At 42.0% G+C, this 27,022-nt stretch overlaps 1 protein-coding gene across 5 annotated transcripts; it reads left to right on the forward strand.

Moving 5' to 3' along the window:
- Window positions 1–4,799: 4,799 nt before the first annotated feature.
- LOC126997427 (succinate-semialdehyde dehydrogenase, mitochondrial-like) lies at window positions 4,800–26,883 on the forward strand. 5 transcript variants are annotated; one of them, XM_050858516.1, is made up of 12 exons: window positions 4,800–4,964; window positions 8,988–9,122; window positions 9,864–9,962; window positions 12,021–12,191; window positions 13,923–14,006; window positions 14,499–14,643; window positions 15,557–15,652; window positions 16,537–16,700; window positions 17,257–17,415; window positions 17,835–18,004; window positions 19,653–19,740; window positions 24,716–26,883. In XM_050858516.1, the coding sequence occupies exons 1-12, from the start codon at window positions 4,923–4,925 to the stop codon at window positions 24,893–24,895; spliced, it is 1,533 nt and encodes a 510-aa protein (XP_050714473.1). In that variant the 5' UTR covers window positions 4,800–4,922; the 3' UTR covers window positions 24,896–26,883. The 5 variants fall into 5 exon arrangements, with proteins under 5 accessions (XP_050714473.1, XP_050714472.1, XP_050714474.1 ...); XM_050858515.1 differs by lacking the exon at window positions 4,800–4,964 and adding an exon at window positions 7,445–7,618; XM_050858517.1 differs by lacking the exon at window positions 4,800–4,964 and adding an exon at window positions 8,003–8,024.
- The last annotated feature ends 139 nt before the right edge of the window (window positions 26,884–27,022 follow it).

Below are 27,022 nucleotides of genomic sequence, written 5' to 3' on the forward strand. Positions count from 1 at the left end.
AGAGAGAGAGAGAGAGTGTGAGTGTGTGTGTGTGTCCAACTCGTGATCAAGCCATGGTGAATTACATGCGCGCGCGCGGGCTCAGCTCCACCCCCCCCCCCAAAAAAAAAAAAAAAATGTGTGCACGGGCATGCACATGCCTTCATGGTCGTGTACACACACATGTGCGAGCGTCACACATGTCTGTGACTTTATTATTTGGGGTGCGGGGGTAGCGCGGGCCTGCACGGCCATCTTGGTGGTCAGTGGTTGTGGTCACTTATCAACGCAAACCTTGGTGGCGGCTGCACAAGTGCTTTGCTTTGTGTGTTCGTCATGGGATACGTATGCTGTGCGGTTGGATGTTCTAATCGACACGGGAAAGATGCTGTGTCATTTATAGATTTCCAGCGATACCAGAAGAATGGGGGAAGTGGACAGCAACTGTGAGGAGGGAAAACTGGCGGTCGTCTGCCTCGTCTTGACTCTGCAGTGCTCATTTTGTCAGAGGTAAATATTACAGGCAAGACTGTCAGATTATTACATGAGGTAACATTCATTTAGGTATTGCCCCGGTCCCCTAATTTATTGTGTGGCGGGGGATTACTCTGGAACGGGATTTACATGAGCTGGCGGAGGTAAACACGCATGGTGGCGCTCAAGCAGGGAAAGAAAAGAAGAAAGGAAATTCAGTGTAGGCAAAATGCACAGAGGGACAGAGCTCAGTGCTGGGTGGAGTATATAAGTATACGCAGGGAAGTGACCAAGAGTGCGTAGTGTAAGGTGACTTGCCGTCACCTGCCCTCACCTGTCGTCACTTGCCCTCCCCTGTTTGCCTGCCTGTGCTGCCTACCTGGGCATTACTTGTCAGCAACAGGAGATCGGCCAGGCAAAGGGACAGCCAGTTAACCGACCAGCCAGACAGTCAGCCAACCAACCAATCAGCCAGTCAACCAGCCAGCCAGCCAACCAATCAGCCAGTCAGTCAACCAGTCAGCCGTCCAGTCGGTCAGTTAGACACAGGGGCGGATACAGGGAGGGGGCCCAGGGGGCCCGGGCCCCCCAAAAAATCTCCGCCCCCCCCCCCCCCCCTCCGAAAATCTCGGGTGTATGCGGATAGTGGGTACAGAACTGACACGCTTATAATGTGCTGCAACTATTATACGGAATGTGTCGTCGGCTGTAGGCATATGCAGGCGCGGATACAGGGGTGGGGAGCCAGATGGCCCGGGCCCCCCCAAAAAAATATTAGGATAACTATAATGTGTGAAATACCCATGAATTGAGAAAACATAAGATATATTTAAGATACCCCTAAAAAGCTAGAGAGTTGGGGAGCGAAGCCGGCCGCCGCTAGATAGCTCTGGACGCTGTCTTCCAAACTAAAAACTTCCTCCTCTATAGGTTCCTTGGGCTTTACTATGCGGAGGTGGACGGGATGCTCAGGCAAGATTTACATTTTTTCGGTGTCTGATGTAATTCTTCACTCTCCTGCAGGGCCAAGGCACAATGGGCACGTGCCCAGGGCCCCGCGCTCTTATGGGCCCCGCACTCATCTAACAATCTATATACTCGTACAGGGCCATAGTACGCCGTACCCAAGGGGGGGGGGGGAGGGGCCGGGGGTATCGAACGCCCCCCCCCCCCCCATCTGCTAAAATGTCCACTTTCAGAGAGAGTCAAAACGAAAACTGGTGCCTTTCTGTTGCATCTCTGGAGAACTCAGGATTTTCCTTATTTATTTTCAGTATGTAAGTTACGGAATCGTATAGAGCAAGATTTATAGGCCTAGGAAAAAATCTTTATTTGTGACCTCATTCCTCACATGCAAGCAGAAAATGAATTTTAGTGCAGGCCACTATCATCATCATTCGGCACTTCGAAGAGGAAATAAGGGAAGACTTCCTTGCCTTTGTGCACGCCTATGACCTCACCGGTAAAGGTTTAGCCTGGCTCCTTTTGCGCACCGTTGAAGACCTCGGGCTGGACAGGGCCAAGTGCAGGGGACTTGGTTTCGATGGAGCAAGTGCCATGATGGGAAAATTCAAAGGGTGTGCCGCAGTGCTCATGAAGAAGTACACCCTGGCCAAGCCAATCCACTGCTTTAACCACCGGCAGAATCTAGTACTGACGAAGGCGTGTGACGTCAAGGAAGTGAAGATCGCTCTTCAAACACTGACCGAGGTGTACAACTTCGTTCATTCTTCGAATATGCGCTCTCTCCGCTTCACAGAAAAGCGAAAAGCTTGTTCCCCTTTGCCCCACCAGGTGGATTGAGAGGCATGATGCAGTACTGGTTTTCGTTGAATTTCTGCCTGTCATCGCTGTTTTTCTCGAGGAAGAACTTGACGCCACCGCTGGGCTCCTTCTCATCGCCATACGTGTTCCCTGCTTTCTCGTTGGAATGGTTGTAGTGGAGTGTATATTGGCGCATACTCTCGAGCCGAGCCGAAATCTTCAGAGAAAAGATGGCGACCTGGTGTCAACCTATGCCACAATTCGTGGCATCGAGACCATTTTTGCCAAGTTCAGAGCAGATGCGGAGAATCATTTCCACGACGTGTTCATGAAAGGGGAAGAGCTTATGGTCGAGGTGGGGTCATCGCATGACACCATTCCTGTGCCACGACTCTGTGGACGACAGACCCAGCGATCAAATGTTCCGTGCGAGAATGCTGAGGAGTACTACCGCCGGGCGGTGTACATTCCATTCGTGGACCACGTCTTGGCTGAGTTGAAGAGTCGGTTCGGCGACGACACAGTGCCTGTCGCACTTCGATCAGCTCAAGCAACTCCTCAATGGCCCCGAAACGGATGTTGCGGCTGTGCTTCAAGCGGCGAAGCTCTACGAGCTCGACATCGAAGCCCTGACACTCGTGAAGGCGGAAGCGGAGCGCTGGGCATTATCTGTTGCGGTCTTCCAAACTATCAAAGAAGCCCAGGCACACGCCAGCACCAGCATGTTCCCCAATCTCGCCATTCTCTTGAAAACTCTGTTGATGCTTCCACTCTCCAACGCGGAAGCCGAGAGGTCTTTCTCAGCATTGAAAAGGCTTAAAACCTATTTGAGGAGTACCATCGGCCAAGAGCGCCTGAACAGACTTGCCCTCCTCTGTGTCCACTATGATATCCCCATTTCAGTCGAGGGAGTGATAAGCAAATTCGGCGAAAAAAAAACGCCAACTACTCTTTGCTTAGTGAGGCACTTGTTGAATACTTGGGACTTTGTAAATATAAATATTTCTTTAGATCAGCCAATCTTTGCATATGTGTTACCTCAATCCCATGTAAAAGAAGCCCTACAAGAATCCCTTTTTATCTTCAGCTGTGTCTAATTTTACATATTAACTCTTTTTTGTGAGGGTTAGGTTTGTAATTTATATATGACCTGTATTATGATCACCCTTGCTGCTTACATATCGAAATAAACGTTTAGTTTTCTTCGAATGCTCGTATGGTGATGATTTCTACCTGTTCAGATCTGCCTTTTTACTGGTCGGATGTACAATTTGAATTGTTTCTTGTTATTACTTGCCTGTTTAAATATTGATTGCACTTCACACACACACACACACACACACACACACACACACACACACACACACACATATATATATATATATATATATATATATATATATATATATATATATATATATATATATATATATATATATATATATATATAAAGAAAAAATCATTTGTCACATATACGTTGATTGCTCGGGAGCTGCGGATTTTAAGCAAAGAACCGCCATCACTATCTATTGGTCTTCACTGTTTTGAGGCTGTCGTTAACTTATGAAATTTTACCATCGGGCCCCCCCAAAATTGATTTTCTGGATCCGCCCCTGGTTAGACAGACAGTCAGTTTACCAATCAGCCAGCCAATCAACCCACCAGGCAACCAGTCGACCCACCAGTCAACCAGTCAACCAGACAGATATATACTTTCAAAAGGACTGATTTTTTTCGATGTATCTTAGCTTCGCAGCATTCTCAAGTGAATGCGATCTCGCGTAATCACTGAACACAAATGATGCTTAAGGTCCTGCCATTTGCCCGCGGGTAGTGATCGACATGGGAATGGGGCACACGTGGCCCGTCTGCTCACTCTGCCGGGGAGGTGACCACCAGCGGGTTTGCAGACGACGCACAAGGTACAGATAACGCTATTTCGTGACGTCACTGCAAAACCTCTGTACATACTCATAAAGGAACGCTTGGGCACGCACGTTAACGTACTCGTTTGCAAATACGTACACACTCACTCGAAAATACATACATGCGACATCAAATGTTTAATTGTTTGTGACGGCTAATTAACTCATCATGGTGGTGATCACTCCTGGACCAAGCACTGAAATACTCCAACGCTGGTAGCAACAATAAAGTTGTAGAGCTATTTATGGTGACACTCAAGGATTCTAGAGTGTATTCTTTAGACCCCTTGGGTAGTAACCAGCTAATGGGGAGCATACGCCCGGGGTGGCGTTGCTTCACTCACTCGCCGTCCATACTCCCCGGTGTCCTCCCGAGCAAGCTCCCATGGAACTGTCCTATCCATCCCAAGTCCCTCCCGGCAGGATCGGCTGACTCGCCACATCCATGAGTTACGTGGGTGTCACCTTGGTCTCCTCCGCTCAGGGTTGTCTCGTACAGAAACAACCTTGTGAGCTGTCCAAAGGTTAATAGTGCGCTATGGTACATGTGTCACGGCTGCTTAACTGGTGTTGAAGGTGCCAACCCAGAATTTCAGTATCGTCTCGTCTCGTCTCGATAGAAGACCGAGAACAGATAAGATTATGCTCTCGCTGACTCGGGGGGCAGGGTTGACGCATCCACACACGTTCATTTTTTATGATTTGACATGCATGATGGGGCGCTCGGGGGCGCTGTAAGAGGCGAGGAAGGGGGAGAGAGCTAACAGTAACGGTGAAAGGATGACGTCTCTTCTCGGCCTCGCTGTAGCTAGACCCCGACACGTGAGTTATAGTTGTGCCCTTTCTGAATGATTTGAATGATATCTCTTGACATTTCCATATTCTGATGTGCGGGTTAAATGACGAGTTAATTGTTCAACAGTGCTTAGGATTACTCTTTGATGTAAGGTAGTACGTGACTCAACAATGATTTATTGCTCTTTGATGTAAAACGTAGTGACTTTCGTATTCCTGATACTGTGATTCTGATGGTGTGTTCGTGTGAACAGGTTTTGACCGAAAATATATTAATCGAGTCAACATGAAGGGTCTTCTTATTTAGGCCTACCACTTTACCGCCCCCACGGGGTCGCGGGGGTGAAGGTGGTAACATTATTGTTATGCCGGACGTGTTACTTGGGTTCCGTGTCGCCGTCAGGAGACTCCGTGGGAGGGAGATATGTAAACACTTTGCACAGCTTCTGTAGTTTAATATTGTTAAGCCGGACGTATTACTTGGGTTCAGTGTCGCCGTCAAGAGACTCCGTGGGAGGGAGATATGTAAAAACCTTGCACAGCTTCAGCAGTTTAATATTCCTCCTTAGTAGTACAATTCACTCTTGACTCTTCACTGGCCACTAGCTTACTATGACTGGGACTGTCTCCTCTCGCCCTCTTCTCCTATATATATCCAGAACAGTACAGTCTTGAACGTTACAGTATATTTTAGATCATACAAGAACATGTAACAAAAATATGTGCGAGTTGGCAACACTTCCCGCCTGGCGCCTGGCCGCTAGCCCCGCGGGGCGCGAATGGGGTCTTGCTCCCCGCCCCCCTGCTCGCTCCTCCCGGAGCCTTCTAGAGGCCCATAGACGCCGGGGGAAGCTTCCAGCACAACATTATGTTTAGTTTGTTTAAATGATAGATTCAAAGTCACTTATAAGTGGTGGGGCTAAATTAAGTTTGATATTGTTATGCCGGACGTATACTTGGGTTCCGTGTCGCCGTCACAAGACTCCGTGGGAGAGAGATATGTAAACACCTTGCACAGCTTCTGTAGTTTAATATTCTTCCTTAGTAGTACAATTCACTCTTGACTCTTCACTGGCCACTAGCTTACTAAGACTGGGACTGGGGCTCTCTCGCCCTCTTCTCCTATATATATCCAGAACAGTACAGTCTAGAATGTTACAGTATATTTTAGATCATACAAGAACATGTAGCAAAAAATATATGCGAGTAGGCAACACTTCCCGCCTGGCGTCTGGCCGCGCCCCGCGGGGCGCGGACGGCTCGCCTTGCTCCCCGCCCCCCTGCTCGCTCCTCCCGGAGCCTTCTAGAGGCCCATGGACGCCGGGGGAAGCTTCCAGCACAACAATATGTTTTAACGGTGTAGTACGTAAGTTGAAATGAATAGAAATGTATGCATCAAAACTATGAAAAAAGTCAAGCTGTTTTGATTTTTTTTTTTCATGTAGCCTACAATTTCATAATCAAGAAAAATGAGCCGTGTACAAAGCTATCATGCACCCTCTCATATGTCATCTCTACACCCTCTCATAATTTATGTCATCTCGATCTGGAGAAGCAAGACGGAAAAAAAGGATACTTCTCATGATTTCACCTACTCATCAGATGCACTTTGGAAGGCGAGGGATGGTATGTGGTAGTGACAGGTGGAGGTGGAGATGAAGGCTGAGCATGGTGGTGACAGGTGGAGATGGAGGTGGAGGCTGAGCATGGTGTTGACAGGTGGAGATGGAGGTGGAGGCTGAGCATGGTGTTGACAGGTGGAGGTGGAGGCTGAGCATGGTGGTGATGGGTGGAGGTGGAGGTGGAGGCTGAGCATGGTGGTGACAGCTAGGTGGAGGTGAAGGCTGAGGATGGTGTTGACTGGTGGAGGTGGAGGTGGAGACTGAGCAATGTGTTGACTGTTGACAGGTGGAGGTGAAGGTGGAGGCTGAGTGTGGTGACAGGTGAAGGTGGATAGGTGAAGGCTGAGCATGGTGTTGACAGGTGGAGGTGGAGGTGGAGACTGAGCATATGGTGTTAACAGGTGGAGGTGGAGGTGGGGACTGAGCAATGTGTTGACAGGTGGAGGTGGAGGTGGAGACTGAGCATGGTGTTGACAGGTGGAAGTGGAGGTGGAGGCTGAGCAAGGTGTTGACAGGTGGAGGTGGAGGCTGAGCATGGTGTTGACAGGTGAAAATGGAGGGTGAGCATAGTGTTGACAGCTAGGTGAAGATGGAGGTGGAGGCTGAGCATGGTGGTGACGGGTGGATCGAGGTGGAACATGGTGTTGACAGGTGGATCGAGGTGGAGCATGGTGTTGACAGGTGGAGGTGGAGGCTGAGCATGGTGGTGACGGGTGGATCGAGGTGGAGCATGGTGTTGACAGGTGGATGTGGACTTGTGGAGGTGGAGGCTGAGCATGGTGGTGACAGGTTAAGGTGGAGGTGGAGGCTGAGCATGGTGTTGACCGGTGGAGGTGGAGGCTGAGCGTGGTGGTGGCGGGTGGAGGTGGACGTGGAGCGGGTGTGGCCTTGGCTGGGGGTGGTGCGGTGCGGCCTCCCCTGCGTCAGATCAGCGCCAATCAGTTTATATTAAGGTCGTCGCCGTGAGGGTGTGCTAGCAGGGTCCGCCGGGCTGTTCGCTGAGGAACCATGAATTCTTCGTGTTTGTGGATGAATTTACTCAGACAGCACAAGTATAAGGTAAATATAAGTGGTTCGGTTTTATTTTAGATGACCGCTGAGGTGTTGGACTTATTGACTACTGCGGGCACGGGGGGAGGGATGGGGGTGTTGGGGAGTCCTATTACCATTACATGATACATAATAATGGTCTGTAGTCCCTTCAAATAACTCTAACATACATCTCATGAATGACATTATTGATTCCTTGGATAAACGAATCATTACATGTTCGGCCCGTTTTTTGGCGTTATAGGCAGCACCTGGGCCCTTCTGGTGACTGGTGGTAACACGGGACTGATGGTGATGGGTTAAATGACATGAGCTAAGAGGTGACTCATGCCAGAGGGAATGGTTGGTTCATCAGCAGCAGCATTTCCTCATTGGATGCTGCCATCAGAATTTTAATGCCGTGACAGTGTTCATGGTAATTGTTCAGATCAAGGGGATGTCTGTTTTAATGTATTTTCTCAGAATTCTTTTACACAAACACTAGTAATATACAAAACACAGTAAAAAACAACAACCAGAAACAGTAAAATCTTGGGGGTTGAGGGTGGCAGAGCTTCCCACCATAAAGCTAAAGTTGGGGGCAAACACTAAGCTGTCCGTGGCCTTGGTGCTCATCTGTCTTATTGGCCCCTCAGCCGGTGGTAGGTAAGATGCCACTACCTTGGGGTATAGGGCAAGTGTGATATTCAAGTTACCACAGGTTTACTTCAGGTATCCTTTTATCATCCAGCCTGATAGGATGAGTGAAGAGCTGGTTGTTGATTACTATGGGCTGCAATCGAACCAGGGGCCAAGAATTTATGGCTAGGTTTGCTAACCACTACACTACACCACAGTGAGGTTACAGATATATATTCAATCATCTTTTTAGTGACCCTCAGTGGTATGTTAGAAGAACATGTACTTTCTTGTGTGGGGACTTTCCATAGGGTCACTAAAAGACAGCCTTCTTTTCTTTTTCTGCTTCATATAACATCCTTATCTTCCCTATTGGAGTTAGATGGGTTGATGAAGATGTTATCATTCATTTAGTTCGGAGTGGGATTATTTCTTCCTCAGGATACCCTTCCTGGCAGGCAACCGTTGTCACTATAAGATAGTGAAAATCATGTATATTTGTTACCTCACTACAGTTTACACCTAGACCCCAATAATTTTACTGTTTCCAGTTGTATGTTGTCAGAGTGTTTCTCAATATATCCAAGTACTTTTTTAAGATGCAGTGGGCCTTATTCTACTTAGTTTAATCAGCATGGCACATATTGTGGTACTGAGAGTTTGTGTCCAAGCAGACCTCAACATTTGAGAGAATTTTTTTTGGGTGCTCTTTTCAGGTGTAGCTTCATTTGCTTGTGGCCTAATCTAAGAAATTTTACAGGGAGTTGGAGCAATGATGAGGGGCCATGGGGTGCGCTTTGCCTCATTAATGCATCAACAATGTTATATCGGAGGTCAGTGGGTACCTGCAGCAAGTGGCAAGATGTTCCCTGTTGAGAACCCAGCCAATGGCAAGGTGAGTTTTTCTTACCTATATCTTCCCATACATATACTGTACTAATATTATTTAGGTTGCTGAATATGTGATGTATGTTGCTTTATTATTTGCCACTTATATATATATACGGTATATATATATATATATATATATATATATATATATATATATATATATATATATATATATATATATATATATATATATATACATATATATATATATATATATATATATATATATATATATATATATATATATATATATATATATATATATATATATATATATATATATATATATATATATATATATATATATATATATATATATATATATATATATATATATATATATATATATATATATATATATATATATATATATATATATATATATATATATATATATATATATATATATATATATATATATATATATATATATATATATATATATATATATATATATATATATATATATATATATATATATATATATATATATATATAGGTAGTTGCTTTTATTTCTCCTTAGCTTTCTTTTTCTGAAACTGTTGAATTCTTTACACCATACTGAACCTGGAGTTGGGGCAGAGATAACCCATCCTCTTGTTTGTTTATGTAGACTTCAACTTTATAATCAAGTATATTTTCCACACTACACCTATTTTTTTTTTATGTGCAGACTTATCCATAATTTCATTATAGATAAAAAGTATCTGCCTATTCGATGATGATGGTGATGAACAACACTCAGGTGGTGTGCAATGTGCCAGACATGGTGGAGCAGGATGTCCAGGCAGCCATAGATGCTGCCCACACAGCCTTCCAGACCTGGAAGAAGACAACAGCCAAGGTATGTGTAGTGGTGGGCACAGTTCTGCTAATCCTCTAACCGCTAATTAGTGAAGCTAACTTTTTTGTTAGCTGATTATTGTTTTCATTAGCTGATTAGCATTTTCGCTAACTCTGGAAACAATTAGCGGATGAATTAGCTTCCGCTAAATGTAGTTCCTCCTCCGCTAACTTTAAGTCCACTAAAAAATTCACACAGTTTTATTCTTGTCTGTTGTGGGCAGAAACAGCACCAGTTGAGCCACATGGCGCAATAATTCCAGGGCTTCCACTTTTGGGTAAATTATGCCCTAAAGTAGGGTAATTGGACAATTATTAGGGAAACTTTTTGGTATTTTAGGCTAATGCATCTTCCATTTCCAACTCTTTGAACTCAGGATTTGATAACAAGAATTCAGTATTTTCCACCTGACAAGAAATAAACTTAAAATAATAAAATAAAAGTGTCAGTTATGGAAAAAGGTAAAAAATGTGTAAATTTGCAGGAAATTTTGGGTAAAATATACAGATTTAAGATAAAGTGGAGGCTTCTTTCTCTTCTCTTCTGAATTTAATTTGTTTATTTATGTACATCTTTATCATCATCTGATTTTAGAATGCTATACCTTTCTGGAAAGCTCTATGTCTAAGCTACAGCATATTAAAATTTCAGGTCACTAGGTCTGTTTTTAAGGGTTCTAGAGCCAAAATACTAAACCAAAGCTAAATCCATATAAAATAGTTAGCATTTAGTGGTTACCATTAGCTCCCACGAATTTCTTTATCAGTTTAGTGGTTTAGCGCAAGCGAAGCTAACTTTTAAGTTAGTGGATTACCAGTTAGTGAAGCTGACTTTTCGGTTAGCGGTGCCCACCACTGGGTATGTGCCACTTTCTTTAACCCCTTCACTCCGGTGACGCCGACGTCGGCATCCGACGGCGTCACCGTATGGAAAGGGTTAGTCCTCTTCTAAACCTTTTAATCCTCTTCCATTTCCTCTTAATCCTCTTCTAAACCTCTTAAGAGGAAATGGAAGAGGATTAAGTGGAATTTAGAGGAGGATTGAGTTTTTTTTTTTTTTTTTTTTACAACAAAGGAGACAGCTCAAGGGCACACAAAATAGGAAACAATAATAAAAAAAACCCGTTACTCGCTGCTCCCAAAAAAAGGAATCAAAAGAGGTGGCTGAAAGAAAGGTCAATTTCGGGAGGAGAGGTGTCCTGATACCCTCCCCTTGAAAGAGTTCATGTCATAGGCAGGAGGAAATGCAGATAAAGGAAGATTGTTCCAGAGTTTACCAGCGTGAGGGATGAAAGAGTGAAGATGCTGGTTAACTCTTGCATAAGGGGTTTGGACAGTATAGGGATGAGCATGAGTAGAAAGTCGTGTGCAGCTGGGCCGCGGGAGGAGGGGAGGCATGCAGTTAGCAAGTTCAGAAGAGCAGTCAGCGTGGAAATATCGATAGAAGATAGAAAGAGAGGCAATATCGCGGCGGAATTTAAGAGGTAGAAGACTATCAGTAGGAGGAGGAGAGCTGATGAGACAAAGAGCCTTAGACTCCACTCTGTCCAGAAGAGCTGTGTGAGTGGAGCCCCCCCACACGTGAGATGCATGCTCCATACGAGGGTGGACAAGGCCCCTGTATATGGATAGCAACTGCGCGGGGGAGAAGAACTGGCGGAGACGATACAGAATGCCCATCCTCGAGGAAGCTGATTTAGTGAGAAGAAGAGAATTAATCCTCTTACATTTCCTCTTGACCCTTTCCATACTGTGACACCAACGTCTGCGTCATGGATGGAAAGAGTTAAGAGTTATGCAATTCATAATTCTATAGGATGCTTCATGTTTTTGCAAGCCTACCCACAAACTTAATGGTAGAGAGGAGAGAAGAGCAAGATTATAGACATCTCTGTCAAATTTTCTAAGACCACCAGTTAGAGATACTGTACCTGCTCATATAAAAGTACATTTTTTATATTTTAATTTTTTCGTTTTTTGTTTGGAGTATTACTGTCAAAATAAATGGAAGGGAATAAATATGTAAATAAAAGATGATTACGTTTTCTTCGCTAAACAGGAGCGATCAAACTTCTTGCGCAAGTGGTACAACCTGATGGAGGAACACAAGGAGGAACTGGCATGCCTTCTTACAGCAGAGGCAGGCAAACCCCTGGCTGAGGCACGGGGCGAGATGATGTATGGCAACTCCTTCCTTGAATGGTTTTCTGAAGAGGCCAGAAGGGTATATGTGAGTATGGCCAGATGATAGCTTTTGACCTAAAATATAATCCCTATGTGGGGGAATCTTTTAGGCTTTCACTTTATGCAATGATCATTTAGGCTGCACTATGAAGATGTTAAATACCATGATGAAATATTCAAAGCCTCTATTAAAATCTTTATCATCTCATCTATACAGTAAAATGCCACTCCTGTGTTTATCAATAGTTTATAAGTCTCTCCTACAATATTTTTGAGTGTAATGTGTGTGTGTGTGTGTGTATTTACCTAGTTGTGACATATGGGAAAAGAGCTACGCTCGCGCTGTCCCGTCTCCATTTTTTTTTATAACAAAGGAGACAGCTCAAGGGCACACAAAAAAAGAAAACAATAATAAAAAAAAAAAGCTCACTACTCACTGCTCCTAAAAAAGAATCAAAAGAGGTGTCCGAAAGAAAGGTCAATTTCGGGAGGAGAGGTGTCCTGATACCCTCCTTTTGAAAGAGTTCAAGTCGTAGGCAGGAGGAAATACAGATGAAGGAAGATTGTTCCAGAGTTTACCAGCGTGAGGGATGAAAGAGTGAAGATGCTGGTTAACTTTTGCATAAGGGGTTTGGACAGTATAGGGATGAGCATGAGTAGAAAGTTGTGTGCAGCGGGGCCGCAGGAGAGGGGGAGGCATGCAGTTAGCAAGTTAAGAAGAGCAGTCAGCGTGGAAATATCGATAGAAGATAGAGAGGCAACATCGCGGCGGAATTTAAGAGGAAGAATACATAGGAATACATAGGAGGAGGAGAGCTGATGAGACGAAGAGCCTTAGACTCCACTCTGTCCAGAAGAGCTGTGTGAGTGGAGCCTCCCCACACGTGAGATGCATACTCCATACGAGGGCGGACAAGGCCCCTGTATATGGATAGCAACTGCGCGAGGGAGAAGAACTGGCAGAGACGATACAGAACGCCCAACCTCGAGGAAGCTGATTTAGCGAGAGAGGAGATATGAAGTTTCCAGTTGAGATTTTGAATTAAGGATAGACCGAGGATGTTTAGTGTTGAAGACGGTGACAGCTGAGTGTTGTCGAAGAATAGGGGATAGGTGTTTGGAAGATTGTGTCGAGTTGATAGGTGGAGAAATTGAGTTTTTGAGGCATTGAAGGACACAAGGTTCCTTCTGCCCCAATCCGCTCTTGTCCAACTTTTCCTTAAAATCATGAATGTTTCTTGCACAAACCACCTCCTCCTCCAGCATATTCCATAGCTCAATGCTTCTGCTTGGGAAGCTAAACTTTTTCACATCTTGCCTACACGTGGTCGCCCTCAACTTCTTTCCATGTCCTCTCGTTTCTCTCTCGTTCCACACACACAGGTCCTCTCTGTCCAAATGCTCCACTCTGCTCGCCACCCTGTGTGTGTGTGTGTGTGTGTGTGTGTGTGTGTGTGTGTGTGTGTGTTTCTTTTTAGGGCCTACAAGTTGCCCCCGGCTTGTAATGGTACAAGCGTTTCATAGTGGTGCCATCTTGTTTACCCATGCTGCCCCTCAGAGTTCATCTTTAATCCTCTTTAGAGAGATGATTTAGAGTTTGAATTGATAGGTGGTCATTAGGACAGCATGTGGGTAGTTTTAAGCCACTCGGCGATGGCTGAAAATTGTCAGCTTGTAGCAGCTGATGGGACTTGAACATGAGTCCTCTAGGACACCGCGCTGGCACGCTGACCACTCACCCACTAGCTCAGTGTGTGTATGTGTCTTACCATTACAGGGGGAGGTGGCCCAAAGCCCAACAACTAGCAAGGAGATGGTCTTCATCCGGCAACCCATTGGTGTGGTTTCAGCAATCACCCCGGTAAGTGTATATGTTATTGGATGTATATGTTATTGGATACAATTAACAATCTAGACTTCAACCAGTATATTTTTGGGAATTCATATGTTACTTGGGAATCTTGGGAATTTATAGACTACTTATGTATGTTGGTGTAGACTAGGCTAGGTGACTTGAAAATTATTGGGTATTATGAATATTAAGTTCCCTTGAGCTCAAAGACCCTATCTATGGAAATATTTAAGAAGGAAGGTGGAACCCTATAATTTTTCCTTTTTTTTAATTCTGTCAACCAGTTTACGGCAAGGAAGCTAACCCACTTCTCTTGCTTCCAATGGTTGGAGACAGTTATTTCATTACCAAGGTGAAACTAATTACGTACAGTTATGATATGAATTATAAGCTTGGATTTAGTTAATCTCAGTCCAAGTCTAAACTCACAAAATTTCAATACTTATCTAGGATCAACACTAAATTTTTTGGAAAATACAAATTCTTTAAATTTCTTGGCAGTGGAATTTTCCAATAGCTATGATAACACGCAAAGTTGGAGCGGCTCTGGCTGCTGGTTGCACGTGTGTCATCAAGCCAGCTGAGGACACCCCACTTACTGCTTTGGCTGCCGTTGACCTAGCTGAGAAAGCTGGAATCCCTCCTGGTGAGTTTTACCTCTAAGCTTGATATTTCTTGCTATTCTGTGTAAATACAGGAGGAGTTTCCTTTGCGACCCTTAAACATGATACTGGTAATATCCATACCAAAAGACTAGAACTGATACTGCTGGCAAATTTTGTGCAGTATTCTCTTAGAGGGACCCAGGCCATCATGTTGCAAGGAAGAAACCATAAGTAAAAACACTACGTTATAGGTAAAACAAAATAAAAGCTATATTTAGATATATTCAAATTCATCAAGAAATTCAAAACTGCTAATAGCCACACCATCTCCCCCTTGGTTATATATTAAGTTTTACTGATAAGGATGACCACTCCCCCTTGGTTAAATATTAAGTTTTACTGATAAGGATGACCACAAGAATTTTGGGGGCTACTTTGCCATTTTTGAGGGTGTATGCCTGTTTCTAAATAATATCTAGTTCAATTTGATATTAACTTTGCTCCAGTGTCCTTGCATTTTACATTAATATCACTGGTTACAATATTGCCATTGTTCAAAACATCTGTAATTTGTGAAACTGATTTTCACTTGGCACTAAATTCACAGAAAACAGCATTGATGAACCCTGCCTCACTCTGCTCCCTTCTCTTGTCTTTTTCACTTTGTGCTTTTGGGACACTATTGGGTGTAGCAGCTGATCAAAGCACCATCATTTTTGGAGCCTTGTCTTAATGTTGTGCCTATGTGGTTACTTTTCCTGAATATCTGTTTTCCATGTAAGGGATAGTTTTCTACTGAGCATGAATTAACTACTGTTTATCACATGTGTTGAAATTATTAATCAATCATTAATATTGACACAGGATGGGATACCGTATCAAGCATGTATGAATCAAAATTTTGGTAATATGGAAGAGCTGTCCAGTATCTCATCAAGTTATGTGATGTACCAGGTGTGGTGAATGTCGTGACAGCTTCTCGTGCCAACACTCCTGCAGTGGGCAACCTGATGTGCACCAGCCCTAAGGTGGCTGGTGTCTCCTTCACAGGTAACCAAAATCATAATTGAAACATGTATTTTTAGCTTTCAGATTTACACACTTAAATAACTGAAATATCAATGAATTTCAATGGTGTGACTATTTTCATAAATTATGACAATAGATGCTTTAAATGTAAGATAGATTTACAAGAAAGTTATTACTTGCTTTCGTAAATATATACTTTCTACTTTATTAATAATTAAATACGTTGTCAAACCTCATGTATGATAACTGTGTTCGTGACATACTCATCCATTGGATATACTTTCTACTTTATTAGTAATTAGATATGTTGTCAAACCTCATGTATGATACCTTAGTGTTCGTGACATACTCATCCATTGACATAAAACATGCGTAACTTTCATCTCATCCTTTATTCTACTGCCACAAATCACCTGCTTGTTGAATATATCTGAGTTTGAGTTTGTGTTGCCTATTCTCAGTGCTAAGTCATTTCCAGTGTTACTATATAATTATTCCTGATTATTCTGTGCTTGAATTGTTTTTACCGCAAGGTTATTCTGTTTATCATTTCTTATGTTTGTTATGCTGTATTTCTGTTGTGCCATTTCCATACATCTGGGAAATATTTATGTTTTAAGGTATTTGGTAGGTGTACAGAAGATGGATTGAAGATTTTCATGATCATGCTTTAGAAAGTAAGCTAGAGACTAATGCTTCCACATTCTATGACTGGCAACACAAGCAAGCGCTGCTCTTTGGAAAATAATATTTTTGAAATTTTTTAACATAATTTGTAGTGTGGCAGTACCTGTTGTAGCATATTAACACATATAAATGACAATGACAATATAAATGACAATGATCAATGACCAAACCATCCCCCTTTATCATGCATCCTTCTCTTCCTTTTTTTCCTCTTTTAGGATCAACTGCCGTAGGGAAGCTACTGTACAAGCAGTGTGCACAGGGAATAAAGCGTATTGGTCTGGAGTTGGGAGGCAATGCACCATTCATTGTTTTTGATCAAGCAAATCTCAAGGCTGCAATTGATGGTCTCATCATAGCTAAATTCAGAAATGCAGGGCAGGTAAGGATTTGGTAGTTATAACCTAACCAGAATAATTAACCCTCAGTTATATATTGTATTTCACATCTAAATACCTATTCTTATCCTTCCCCTTGAAAGTCCCCTCATGAGGGTGACTACAACAAATGTTATCTAACCCCATGGTGTGTTGTATCATTCTTTAGCTCTGTTACTCCTCCGTTGTTCCTTTCTCCAGTTGTCATAATTTTTTTTATTTTCTATTATGCTGCTCATAGCAATGGTAGACTCTCTTGAGGGGCCTGGTGAACAGCTTCAGCCTGTTAGTGATGTGGGTGAATATTATTTTAAGTGGCTGGCATGATATATGACTATTGCTTGGCCCGTGCTGCTCCACTGGTGCTCCACCTGACTGAAGTCACTGAAATATCGGTTGACTGAAGATCTGGGGAGCATTTGGGCAATATTCTGCCACTCATTGATAGTTTGCAGTTTATCAATCTGTCAAACAACATTTTTCATTTTTTTTTTTTTTTATATATTTTAATAGTTTCTGTGGCATCTTCAGTATTTAAGTCTTAATACTGTTGTGTTTCAGACCTGTATCAGTGCCAACAGGGTGCTGGTGCAGGCTGGGGTGTATGAGCAGTTCTTGGCTCTGATGAAGGAGACTGTTGAGCAGCGCTTGGTGGTTGGGGATGGTATGGATGAGGGAGTCAATGTGGGTCCACTCATCAATGCCAGTCAGCTCAAAAAGGTCAGTGCATAGCATTAGATCATTTAGATATTTAATTTGTGTATAGGAATTGGATGTATTACAGTTCTTTCAACCCACAGTATTATAGACTCCATAGTTGATTTCAGATTTACTTACATTTAGACTCACCATCAGAGGATTTTTTTTAATACATTTTTTAAGTTTTATCATCCCTGGGATATGAGGGTTAAGACTACTAGCAGGGACATATTCCTTATGATGCAGAAGGATGAGATATGGGGGCTGGAGCCCCTTCAATTACTTTTGCATGGGTCACTCATCAAAATGATGAACTCCCCCATCTTGTTTACCACTGAATTATGATGATATCTACTATATATATTTTAAGGTAAATAAAATCTCAGCCACTGTGGGTGCTTGTCCTAATCTGAAGTTGTAAATATGATACTGTCTCACAGGTTCAGAAGTTGGTGAATGACACTGTGGAGCAAGGAGCCCAATTGGTAGTGGGAGGCTCAGTGCACCCTGCAGGGGAACTTTTCTTCCAGCCCACCATCCTGACAGGGGTGACTGATGACATGGTCTGTGCAAAGGAAGAGATATTTGGGCCTGTCATTGCTGTTCAAAAGTGAGGATAATTTTAGTTGTCAAAAAAAGTCTTTCTTCTTCTTTTTGTGTTTTCTAATGAATATATGTTTACTTTTGAATGTATTAACCTTAATTTCCACAACTTAAGCCCAGTTGCCTTAATTGACTGCACAACCTTTAGAAAACAGGTATGGAATTTTGTGACAAGATGCAGACTTGTTATTCATCCTTATTATTATTATTTTTTTCTTTTCTTTTAGACATAGTAGGGAGTCAAATCCTTTTGTTATATATATATATATATATATATATATATATATATATATATATATATATATATATATATATATATATATATATATATATATATATATATATATATCTCTCTCTCTCTCTCTCTCTCTCTCTCTCTCTCTCTCTCTCTCTCTCTCTCTCTCTCTCTCTCTCTCTCTCTCTCTCTCTCTCTCTCTCTCTCTCTCTCTCTCTCTCTCTCTCTCTCTCTCTCTCTCTCTCTCTCTCTCTCTCTCTCTCTCTCTCTCTCTCTCTCTCTCTCTCTCTCTCTCTCTCTCTCTCTCTCTCTCTCTCTCTCTCTCTCTCTCTCTCTCTCTCTCTCTCTCTCTCTCTCTCTCTCTCTCTCTCTCTCTCTCTCTCTCTCTCTCTCTCTCTCTCTCTCTCTCTCTCTCTCTCTCTCTCTCTCTCTCTCTCTCTCTCTCTCTCTCTCTCTCTCTCTCTCTCTCTCTCTCTCTCTCTCTCTCTCTCTCTCTCTCTCTCTCTCTCTCTCTCTCTCTCTCTCTCTCTCTCTCTCTCTCTCTCTCTCTCTCTCTCTCTCTCTCTCTCTCTCTCTCTCTCTCTCTCTCTCTCTCTCTCTCTCTCTCTCTCTCTCTCTCTCTCTCTCTCTCTCTCTCTCTCTCTCTCTCTCTCTCTCTCTCTCTCTCTCTCTCTCTCTCTCTCTCTCTCTCTCTCTCTCTCTCTCTCTCTCTCTCTCTCTCTCTCTCTCTCTCTCTCTCTCTCTCTCTCTCTCTCTCTCTCTCTCTCTCTCTCTCTCTCTCTCTCTCTCTCTCTCTCTCTCTCTCTCTCTCTCTCTCTCTCTCTCTCTCTCTCTCTCTCTCTCTCTCTCTCTCTCTCTCTCTCTCTCTCTCTCTCTCTCTCTCTCTCTCTCTCTCTATATATATATAAATGAACTTATTATACAGTGAAATTTTTCTTGCTTATACCAAATTTGAGCTTCAGTTCCATATAGCAAAGTTGATACCAAGACCCCTTCATTTAATCCCCCAAAAGTTTTCCCTCTTTTTCCCTTCCATAAATGCACTTCTCCATGATTCAGCTTCCATATCTCCACAGGTCTGCCTTGGTGACAAATTGCTCATAGAATTATAAATGTTTACAGCTTTTCTTCTGCGGTTATTGAAACTTGTAAATATTGTTTTTCTGGGTATAAATATCATTATACTGTCATATTTAGAATATGGTTGTTAGTATACATATATTAGTGGGTTAGTTCTCCATTCTTTCTGTATGAATTACATGATGTGCTTGCAAGCTAAAAATTGAATTTCCATTTTTCATCACACCAGAAGTGACTTTTGAACATATGTGGATGTAGTCACTGGTTAGCTTTGGATCCAATCAGTTAGCTATTGAAATCATTCTGAAAATTTACTTGACCTGTCTTTTTATCTGCTCAGGTTCCAGACAGAGGAAGAAGCTATGGAAATTGCTAATTCTACTCAAAATGGACTGGCCAGTTATTTCTACAGTCAGGATGTTTCTCAGGTAAGTGGAGTCACGGGATACTAAAAAGATGATGCTTGTTCCTAAAGTAACTCTTAGAAGTTATTGTTTAATGGACTAAACAATGTATGGAAACATTAGGCTTTGAGAAGATTCATTGGAAATGTACTTTTATGCCCATTCATAATTAGATATGTGTGTTGTGTTTTGGGGAGGCTGTGCATAATAAAAAAATGAGTAAAAATAATAAATAGCTAATGTATTTTGTGGGAATTATACAATAGGCATTCCTTTAGGGTTAATGAGTTTGTACCCTCATATTTATGATCTCTGCTTTCATGTGACTTTGCAGCATAGTCCTTTTCATTGAGCTTAATACAATAACAGCAGCCACAGAAAGTTTAGATGCAAGGGAACTGGAGGGGAACATATGGTAGCCTAGATTTAAAACAATATCCAAGACAGCCTAGTTAATAATACTAGAGAGATTTCTTGGGATGCAAAAAGCCAAAATAGGAGGAACAGCATGGTGGAATAAAAAAATTATAGGAGTTGTGGAGAGGATGCAGGAATGCAACTGGCATGAGTGAATAACCAAAGGTGAGCAGCACTCGTAGTACATTTCAGTGCCATTATTGGTAGCGTCAGTACATTTCGGATTTATAGTGCTATAGGTACCATCTATACTTTTTGTGCCATTTTCTTAGCGCTAGCAATAATTGGTACTTTTTGGTGAAAATGTACAGCTTTTAGGAAAAGTGTCAGGCAGCAATAGTGAACACCAAGGATGTCACTAATGATTGATGACTGTCCGTATAGCAAACACTTTGCTTGCTATCACAAGTGAGAAAGAATACAAAGTTTTGCTTGACCATGACTTAGAAACCAGATAACTGTGTAGGTTTGTGTGTGTGTAATTCACCCACAGTCTGATCACATGCTGGACTCATAATCACCAACCAGTACTCTCCCAGAGAGAGCTTAATAGCTCTTCAGCTGATTTATGGGCACAACTGAGACCTTACAACACCCCATCCCTCTTTCTTAAGTGGGGACAGTAACTGCTCTTCATCATCATCATCATTTCATCAACGCCTGCTCCTAGGAGCTCCCACCAGGGGATGGCCACGGCAGAAGAGCTTCCAACTTTCTCTATCCAGACACTCCCTTCTTGCCTGCTCAAAGCTTCTCAAAGATCTTTCCCCCCTCTCCCCAACGTACTCTTGCACCCTATCCCTCCATTTCACTGGAGGTCGTCCTCTAGCATTCCCTTCCTCTATCTCACACACATACACCCTTCTGGTCATCTTACTCTCCTCCATTCGCTCCATGTGGCCAAACCACTTTAAGGTCTGTCGCTTCACTTCTTCCACCACTCCACACTTCTTCCCTTCACCCCTGTGACACATTCCAAAATGCTCGTACACACTTTCATTACTCATTCCATGCATTCTACTCACACCACAAGCACTCCTCAAATAACTCATTTCCACTGCCTGCACTCTAGACCTCTGACTTTCATTCCAGGCCCACGTTTCACTTGCATATGTGAGGGTTGGTACTATTATTGTATTTCTCAAATCCCTCTTTACTTCCATGCTCACACTTCTGCCATTCATGATTCGTCCCAAAGACCCTACCACCCTTCTTCCTTGCAATGCCCTTTCTCTTATTTCTCCCTCCATACCACCATGCTTACACATAACTGATCCAAGGTACTTAAACTCATTGACCTCCTCCATTTCTTCACCATTCAAAATTATTTTGCATTCTTTTTCACATTCAATTCCCACTCTATATGGGCATACAAAATCTACAACCTCACTTCTACTTCGCTCACAAACCATCACTTTACATTTGTTGACATATACTTTCAGCTTTCTCCTATTACAGACACTCAAAAACACTGACCAAATTTTGTAGGTCACTTTCATTTTCTGCAGTGAGCACCGTGTCATCAGCAAACAGTATCGAATTCAGTACCCACTTCCTTCCCTCATCGAACAGTCTTACTCCAACTTCTCCAACTTTGCCCTTCATTTATCTAATGACACCATCCATATAAATATTGAATAACCATAGTGACATGACGCACCCTTGTCTTAACCCGACTTTTATCTCAAAATGTTCACTTGTTTCTCCAGTAATTTTGACACATGCAGATGCATCCTCATAGAAAGACTTTATTGCAATAAGCAGTTTTCCTCTCACACCATAAATCTTTAAAACATCCCACAATGCAATCCAATCGACTCTGTCATAAGCTTTTTCCAAATCCATGAAGGCAGCGTACAGTTTCTTTCCTTTTGCTATTATTTTTTCTACTACCATCCTGAAGGCAAATATCTGATCCACACATCCCCTTCCCTTCCTGAAGCCTCCTTGTTCTTCACTGATTTTCTCTTCTGTTGCACCCTCTCTATTATGACTTTTCCATATACCTTTCCAGGTATACTCAGGAGACATGCCTCTATAGCTCCCACAATCCCCTCTCCTGCCCTTCCCCTTGTAAACTGGGACAATGATGGCTTTCGTCCAGTCTGCTGGCACCCCCCTCCCATGCTACTTCACATATCTTGACCATCCATTTCACGACTTCATCTCCTCCACACTGCAACATTTCTGCTGTGATTCCATCAATTCCTGCTGCCTTTCCATTTTTTAATCTTTTTATTGCCTGATTTACTTCTTCATATGTTATACTTCTTTCTTTATATACTCCTCCTCTACCTCTACTCAAAACTGCTGCTGTTACAGCTGCTGGACGTCCATCATCAAAATTCATTAAGTTTTTGAAATATTCTCTCCATCTCTCTTTCACAGCTTCCCCGTCTTTCAGCATCTTTCAGTTCTCATCCATAACTTCATTTATTTTACTTGAGATATTTTCTGCATTTCTTTTGTTTTTTACTTCTTTCCAATATGATTTCCTGTTCCCTTTATATTTTTCACTTGGTCTTTTTCCAAAGTCTTCGTCAACTCTCTTCTTACTTTCTTTTATTGCTTGTTTTAATTTCATGTTGCATTCTCTATATTTCTTTTTCCTTTCCCTTTTTACTTGTTCAGACACATTTTTTTCTTGAGTTTTCATAAAAAGTTCCCTTTTCTCTTTTACTATCCTCCTTATCTCTTCTGTCCACCATGAATTTCCTTTTCTTTTTCCATCTCTCACCACTTTCATCCTTAACACTTTTTTTGTTGTAGTTACCATTATTTCTTTAAATGTTCCAAAACCTTTTTCAAAATTTGTATTATCTTTTACTTTCCCATTTTTCACTTAAGGCCTCTGCCATTTCATGGTTATATTCATCTTTTATTTCTTTTTCCTGTAACTTTTCTATCTTCAGTATTTCCTTTTTTACTTCACCTTTCTTTTCAAACACCCACTTTTCTTTCATCTTTAACTTTGCCAGCACTGCAAGATGGTCAGATCCATCGAACATTCCTCTTACTACCTTTGCGTCACAGATTTCTTTTCTAAGCCTTTCATCTACTGCCACATAATCAATCAATCCTTTTTGCTTAGTATCTTCTCCCCTCCTCCATGTGTGTCGGTGGATATTTTTGTGCTGAAAGAAGGTGTTCACTAGGAACATTCCCCTCTCAGCACAGACATCCACCAGGCACTCTCCATTTTCATTCTTCCCAGGTATCCCCCATTTTCCCACCACATCCATCACACATTCATCACCCACTTTAGCATTCATATCTCCCATCATAATAAGTTTCCTTTCTTTCTCAAAACTCTTCAAACATGCATTCACTTCCTCCCAAAAAGCTTCCCTTTCTCTCAGTCCTTTTTTACTTTTCACATTTACTGGTGCATAAATACACACCCATGCATACTTTACTAAACCTACTTTTCCTTTCACCCACACAATTCTTGATCCCTTCCAACCATAATCAGTCACACCATTCCACACTCTTTCAGACATCACAATAGCACATCCTTCCTTACTCCTGCCTCTATACTTCTCACCCATCCCTGTCCATACAACCCCCCCAGGCACACCCTCCCATGTACCCTCTCTACCATCACTCACACCAGTTCCTCGAATATGTGTTTTACTTACTCCCAACACATCCACTTTACCATTTACAAAATTTTCAATCATCACTCTCCTCTTTTCCTCACCACCATTCACATTAATAGACACCAGTCTCATACATTCCTTTCTCTTCTGCCGCCCTCTGGCCATCGCTCCTGCCTCTAAAAACCCGATAAAAGTATCAGAGGCCACCAATGGGTGGCCAGTCCAATGTGGTGTTATGGAGACTTGCTCCTTGTCAAGGCTAAAAGGATTAAAACAAAGCAGCTGATGGTCACTGCCCCCCTTCCCGTTGGTTCTACCCCGCAGGGTATACTAACGGTGCGCACCACTTGAAGGTGAGGATGGGGTAGGCTACCTTCCCAGTCAGAGGGTAGCCGTATTGCTCCTTTCCCAATACCCTAAACAAGGGAGCTCTACGCATAGGCAGCAAAAATGCACCTCGGATGAACCTCATTGGTTACGATACTGCCACTGCTCTTGTCATTGAAAAACCCATAGTGGTCTGAGCGTGACTCAAGGCAGTTGACAGGCAGGGGTGGTATGCACTGTGGTCTGGAGTGGTGTGTGTCTGTGTTTGTATTTACCTAGTTGTGATAAACAGGAAATAAGCTGCTCTTGTAGGGTTCCATCTCTGAGTCTCAATCATTCTTTTTAAGTTTTTTGTTTGAAGTGCCTTTTTGTTGAGGAGAAGAAACAAGAGAGATATCACTTTCGTTACATCATCATTAAATGTAAAGGGAGTAAATGAAACAGAAATACAAATCCATTTCATTGTGCTTGCTGAAGATATTGACCTGTATATTTAAAGCAAGCATTTTAGTATCAACTGTCAAGACAGCAATGGTAATATATAGCAATAGATGCAAAGTTAAATGTATTTGCTAATTTTTTCTTCTTATTTAATCATATATTGCTGAGTAATGAACAGTTGATCAATATACTAAGTTTCTAATCTCTTAAACCAGGTGTGGCGTGTGGCACGGAGCCTGGAAGCAGGCATGGTTGGCATCAATGAAGGCCTCATTAGTGCAGCTGAGGGTGCTTTTGGAGGTATTAAGGAATCAGGCATAGGAAGAGAAGGTTCCAGGCATGGCATTGATGACTACACTTATATCAAGTATCTCTGTTTTGGAGGGATTAACTAGCCCTGCCCTTATTGACCACCAACACAAGATTCCTTCATGAGACTATTTTCTAAATCTGCATGGTATGATGTAGTCATAAGTCAAATAATTGAATATAGACAATTTTCCTTTAATTTTGTTTAATTTCAAGTATAGTTAACAGATGGCCTAGTTACTGTTATTATATCCAGTTTGCTTTACACTCACATAGTTATGTACAGCGGTGCACTGAACTTAGCGCTAATCAGTATTACAACAAAAATGTGGGAAACCTTTTTTCATGAAAGTTGGTGCATTGATGTCCAGGGTAAAAGGGTAACTGGTACTGTGTTCATCCAAAAACTTGTCCAAATGCCCTGTTTCCAATAAATGAACTAACTGAAGGCACCTGAAATCTAAACAAAAACCATACATTGCATTCATTAACAAAATAGAAAGAGGAAAAGCCTTAAGCTGGCATCACATTGTACCTTCATTTCACTTGCTGACTGCCAAACACCAAGTATTTGCTGGCCTTAGGATTAATTTCATGAATGACTTGTTCTTCCCATCTGGAGGAAGAGCAACTCATCAGTAATCCCCAAAATAGGAAACAAAGGGTATGTACTATGACTGGGTGAGTAGAGTGGTATTTCTCTCATCAAGAAGGTTTTATATAAAGAGTCAAGCACTGTTTCACAGAGTTATACAGCCCCTATTATGAGCCAGAAATTAATGCATATGCAAGTATGTTTAGCCATCTAAAGTTACCTTGATTCACTCCTGCTGAAATTGTTCATGTGGCTCATCCTGTTTAACCCAAAATCAGCAATGTTCTCAAATCTCATGTCTATTTTAATATGGAATGCCATTTTTTATGACATGAGATGAAAGTGTGTTTCTTATCTTCCCCATCATTAATTTTGTACCTATAACACAGGGTAAATTCTGCACTTGTATGCCTGTCTTTGTGTTTATCTGCCTGTTAGTAAGTCATTCCATGTGTGTGTGTGTGTGTGCATTCTGGCGTGTATGTGTGTATGCGTGTGGGCAGGCAACCAGGCAGGTCAGTCTGTCTGTTCTTGCTCTCATGCATAGTTTTGTGCCATAGTCCAATAATATTATCCCATACAGGTATTATGCTGTAATACTAGGTAAATACATCCTTTGAGTTGCAGCTATGTAGCTTTTGTGTATGTAAATTTATATTGTCTTGGTTGATTGCCTTATGGTTGTTTTTAGTATATTTAGCTATGTTACAGAGCCTACACAGTATCAGACTGGGTTCACTGTGGCCTTCTTTCCAAGATTATGAAAACTTGAAGAGGGAAGTCACAGATAGGTAATTAGTGTCTGTGGATGGGTAAGGGCATGAGGTTCTCTGGATTTGTTAATGAAATTAGTTTTCTAAACTTTGGATTACATGTAACAATAATCAAATGTGAATGAAGGTTAACCTCACTAATAGTACCAACATGGCATTGGTTAGACACTAAAAATTAAAGAGGAATGAACACACACATATAAAAAACATTTAGAAAATCCTCTGCTGGTAAGAGAGGATTTTTTAAATGTTTTATGTGTGGTAACACATATAAAAAAAAAACAGTATAAAAAAACACAGGTAACCTCTATCTCCATACTTCACCCCCGTACTCCAATTACTCATGTTCCACCCCTCATCCAACATTACCGATTGTTTTCTTATTAGGAACAGGATGGAAGGCATGAGGGTTGGTTAAAGTCCTGTGATCCCACTAACCCCTGATTACATAGACATTCCCTATCGCAGGACAAAAGTTGATTTTTGGGGGTAGGAGAGGCTCAATGACTTACCCATCAAAAGCCTAATTGAACCACTACTCCTATTAGCAAGGACCAATGAGTCTGAGAACATTCCAGGGGTGATACCTGCTTCAGCTGTTCTCCCCTTAATTCGTGCATTACACAGGGAAACTGTGGCCTTACAGCAAAGATTCCTTGGACTGAGGCAAGGCAAGTTTTTGTTCAATAAAGTCTGTAAAATTTTGTATATGCTAATTCATTTCCCAAATTTAGCCATATATCTATCTTTTTGTGTAGAATATAAGTTGTAATAATTATGTTCATAATAACCTTTCCTGCAAATACAATACAATTGTCTTGCTTTTTGACTAGGTTGGCTCCAAA

The sequence above is a fragment of the Eriocheir sinensis genome, chromosome 12 (genome assembly GCF_024679095.1).
Source record: "Eriocheir sinensis breed Jianghai 21 chromosome 12, ASM2467909v1, whole genome shotgun sequence".
NCBI lineage: Eukaryota > Metazoa > Arthropoda > Malacostraca > Decapoda > Varunidae > Eriocheir > Eriocheir sinensis.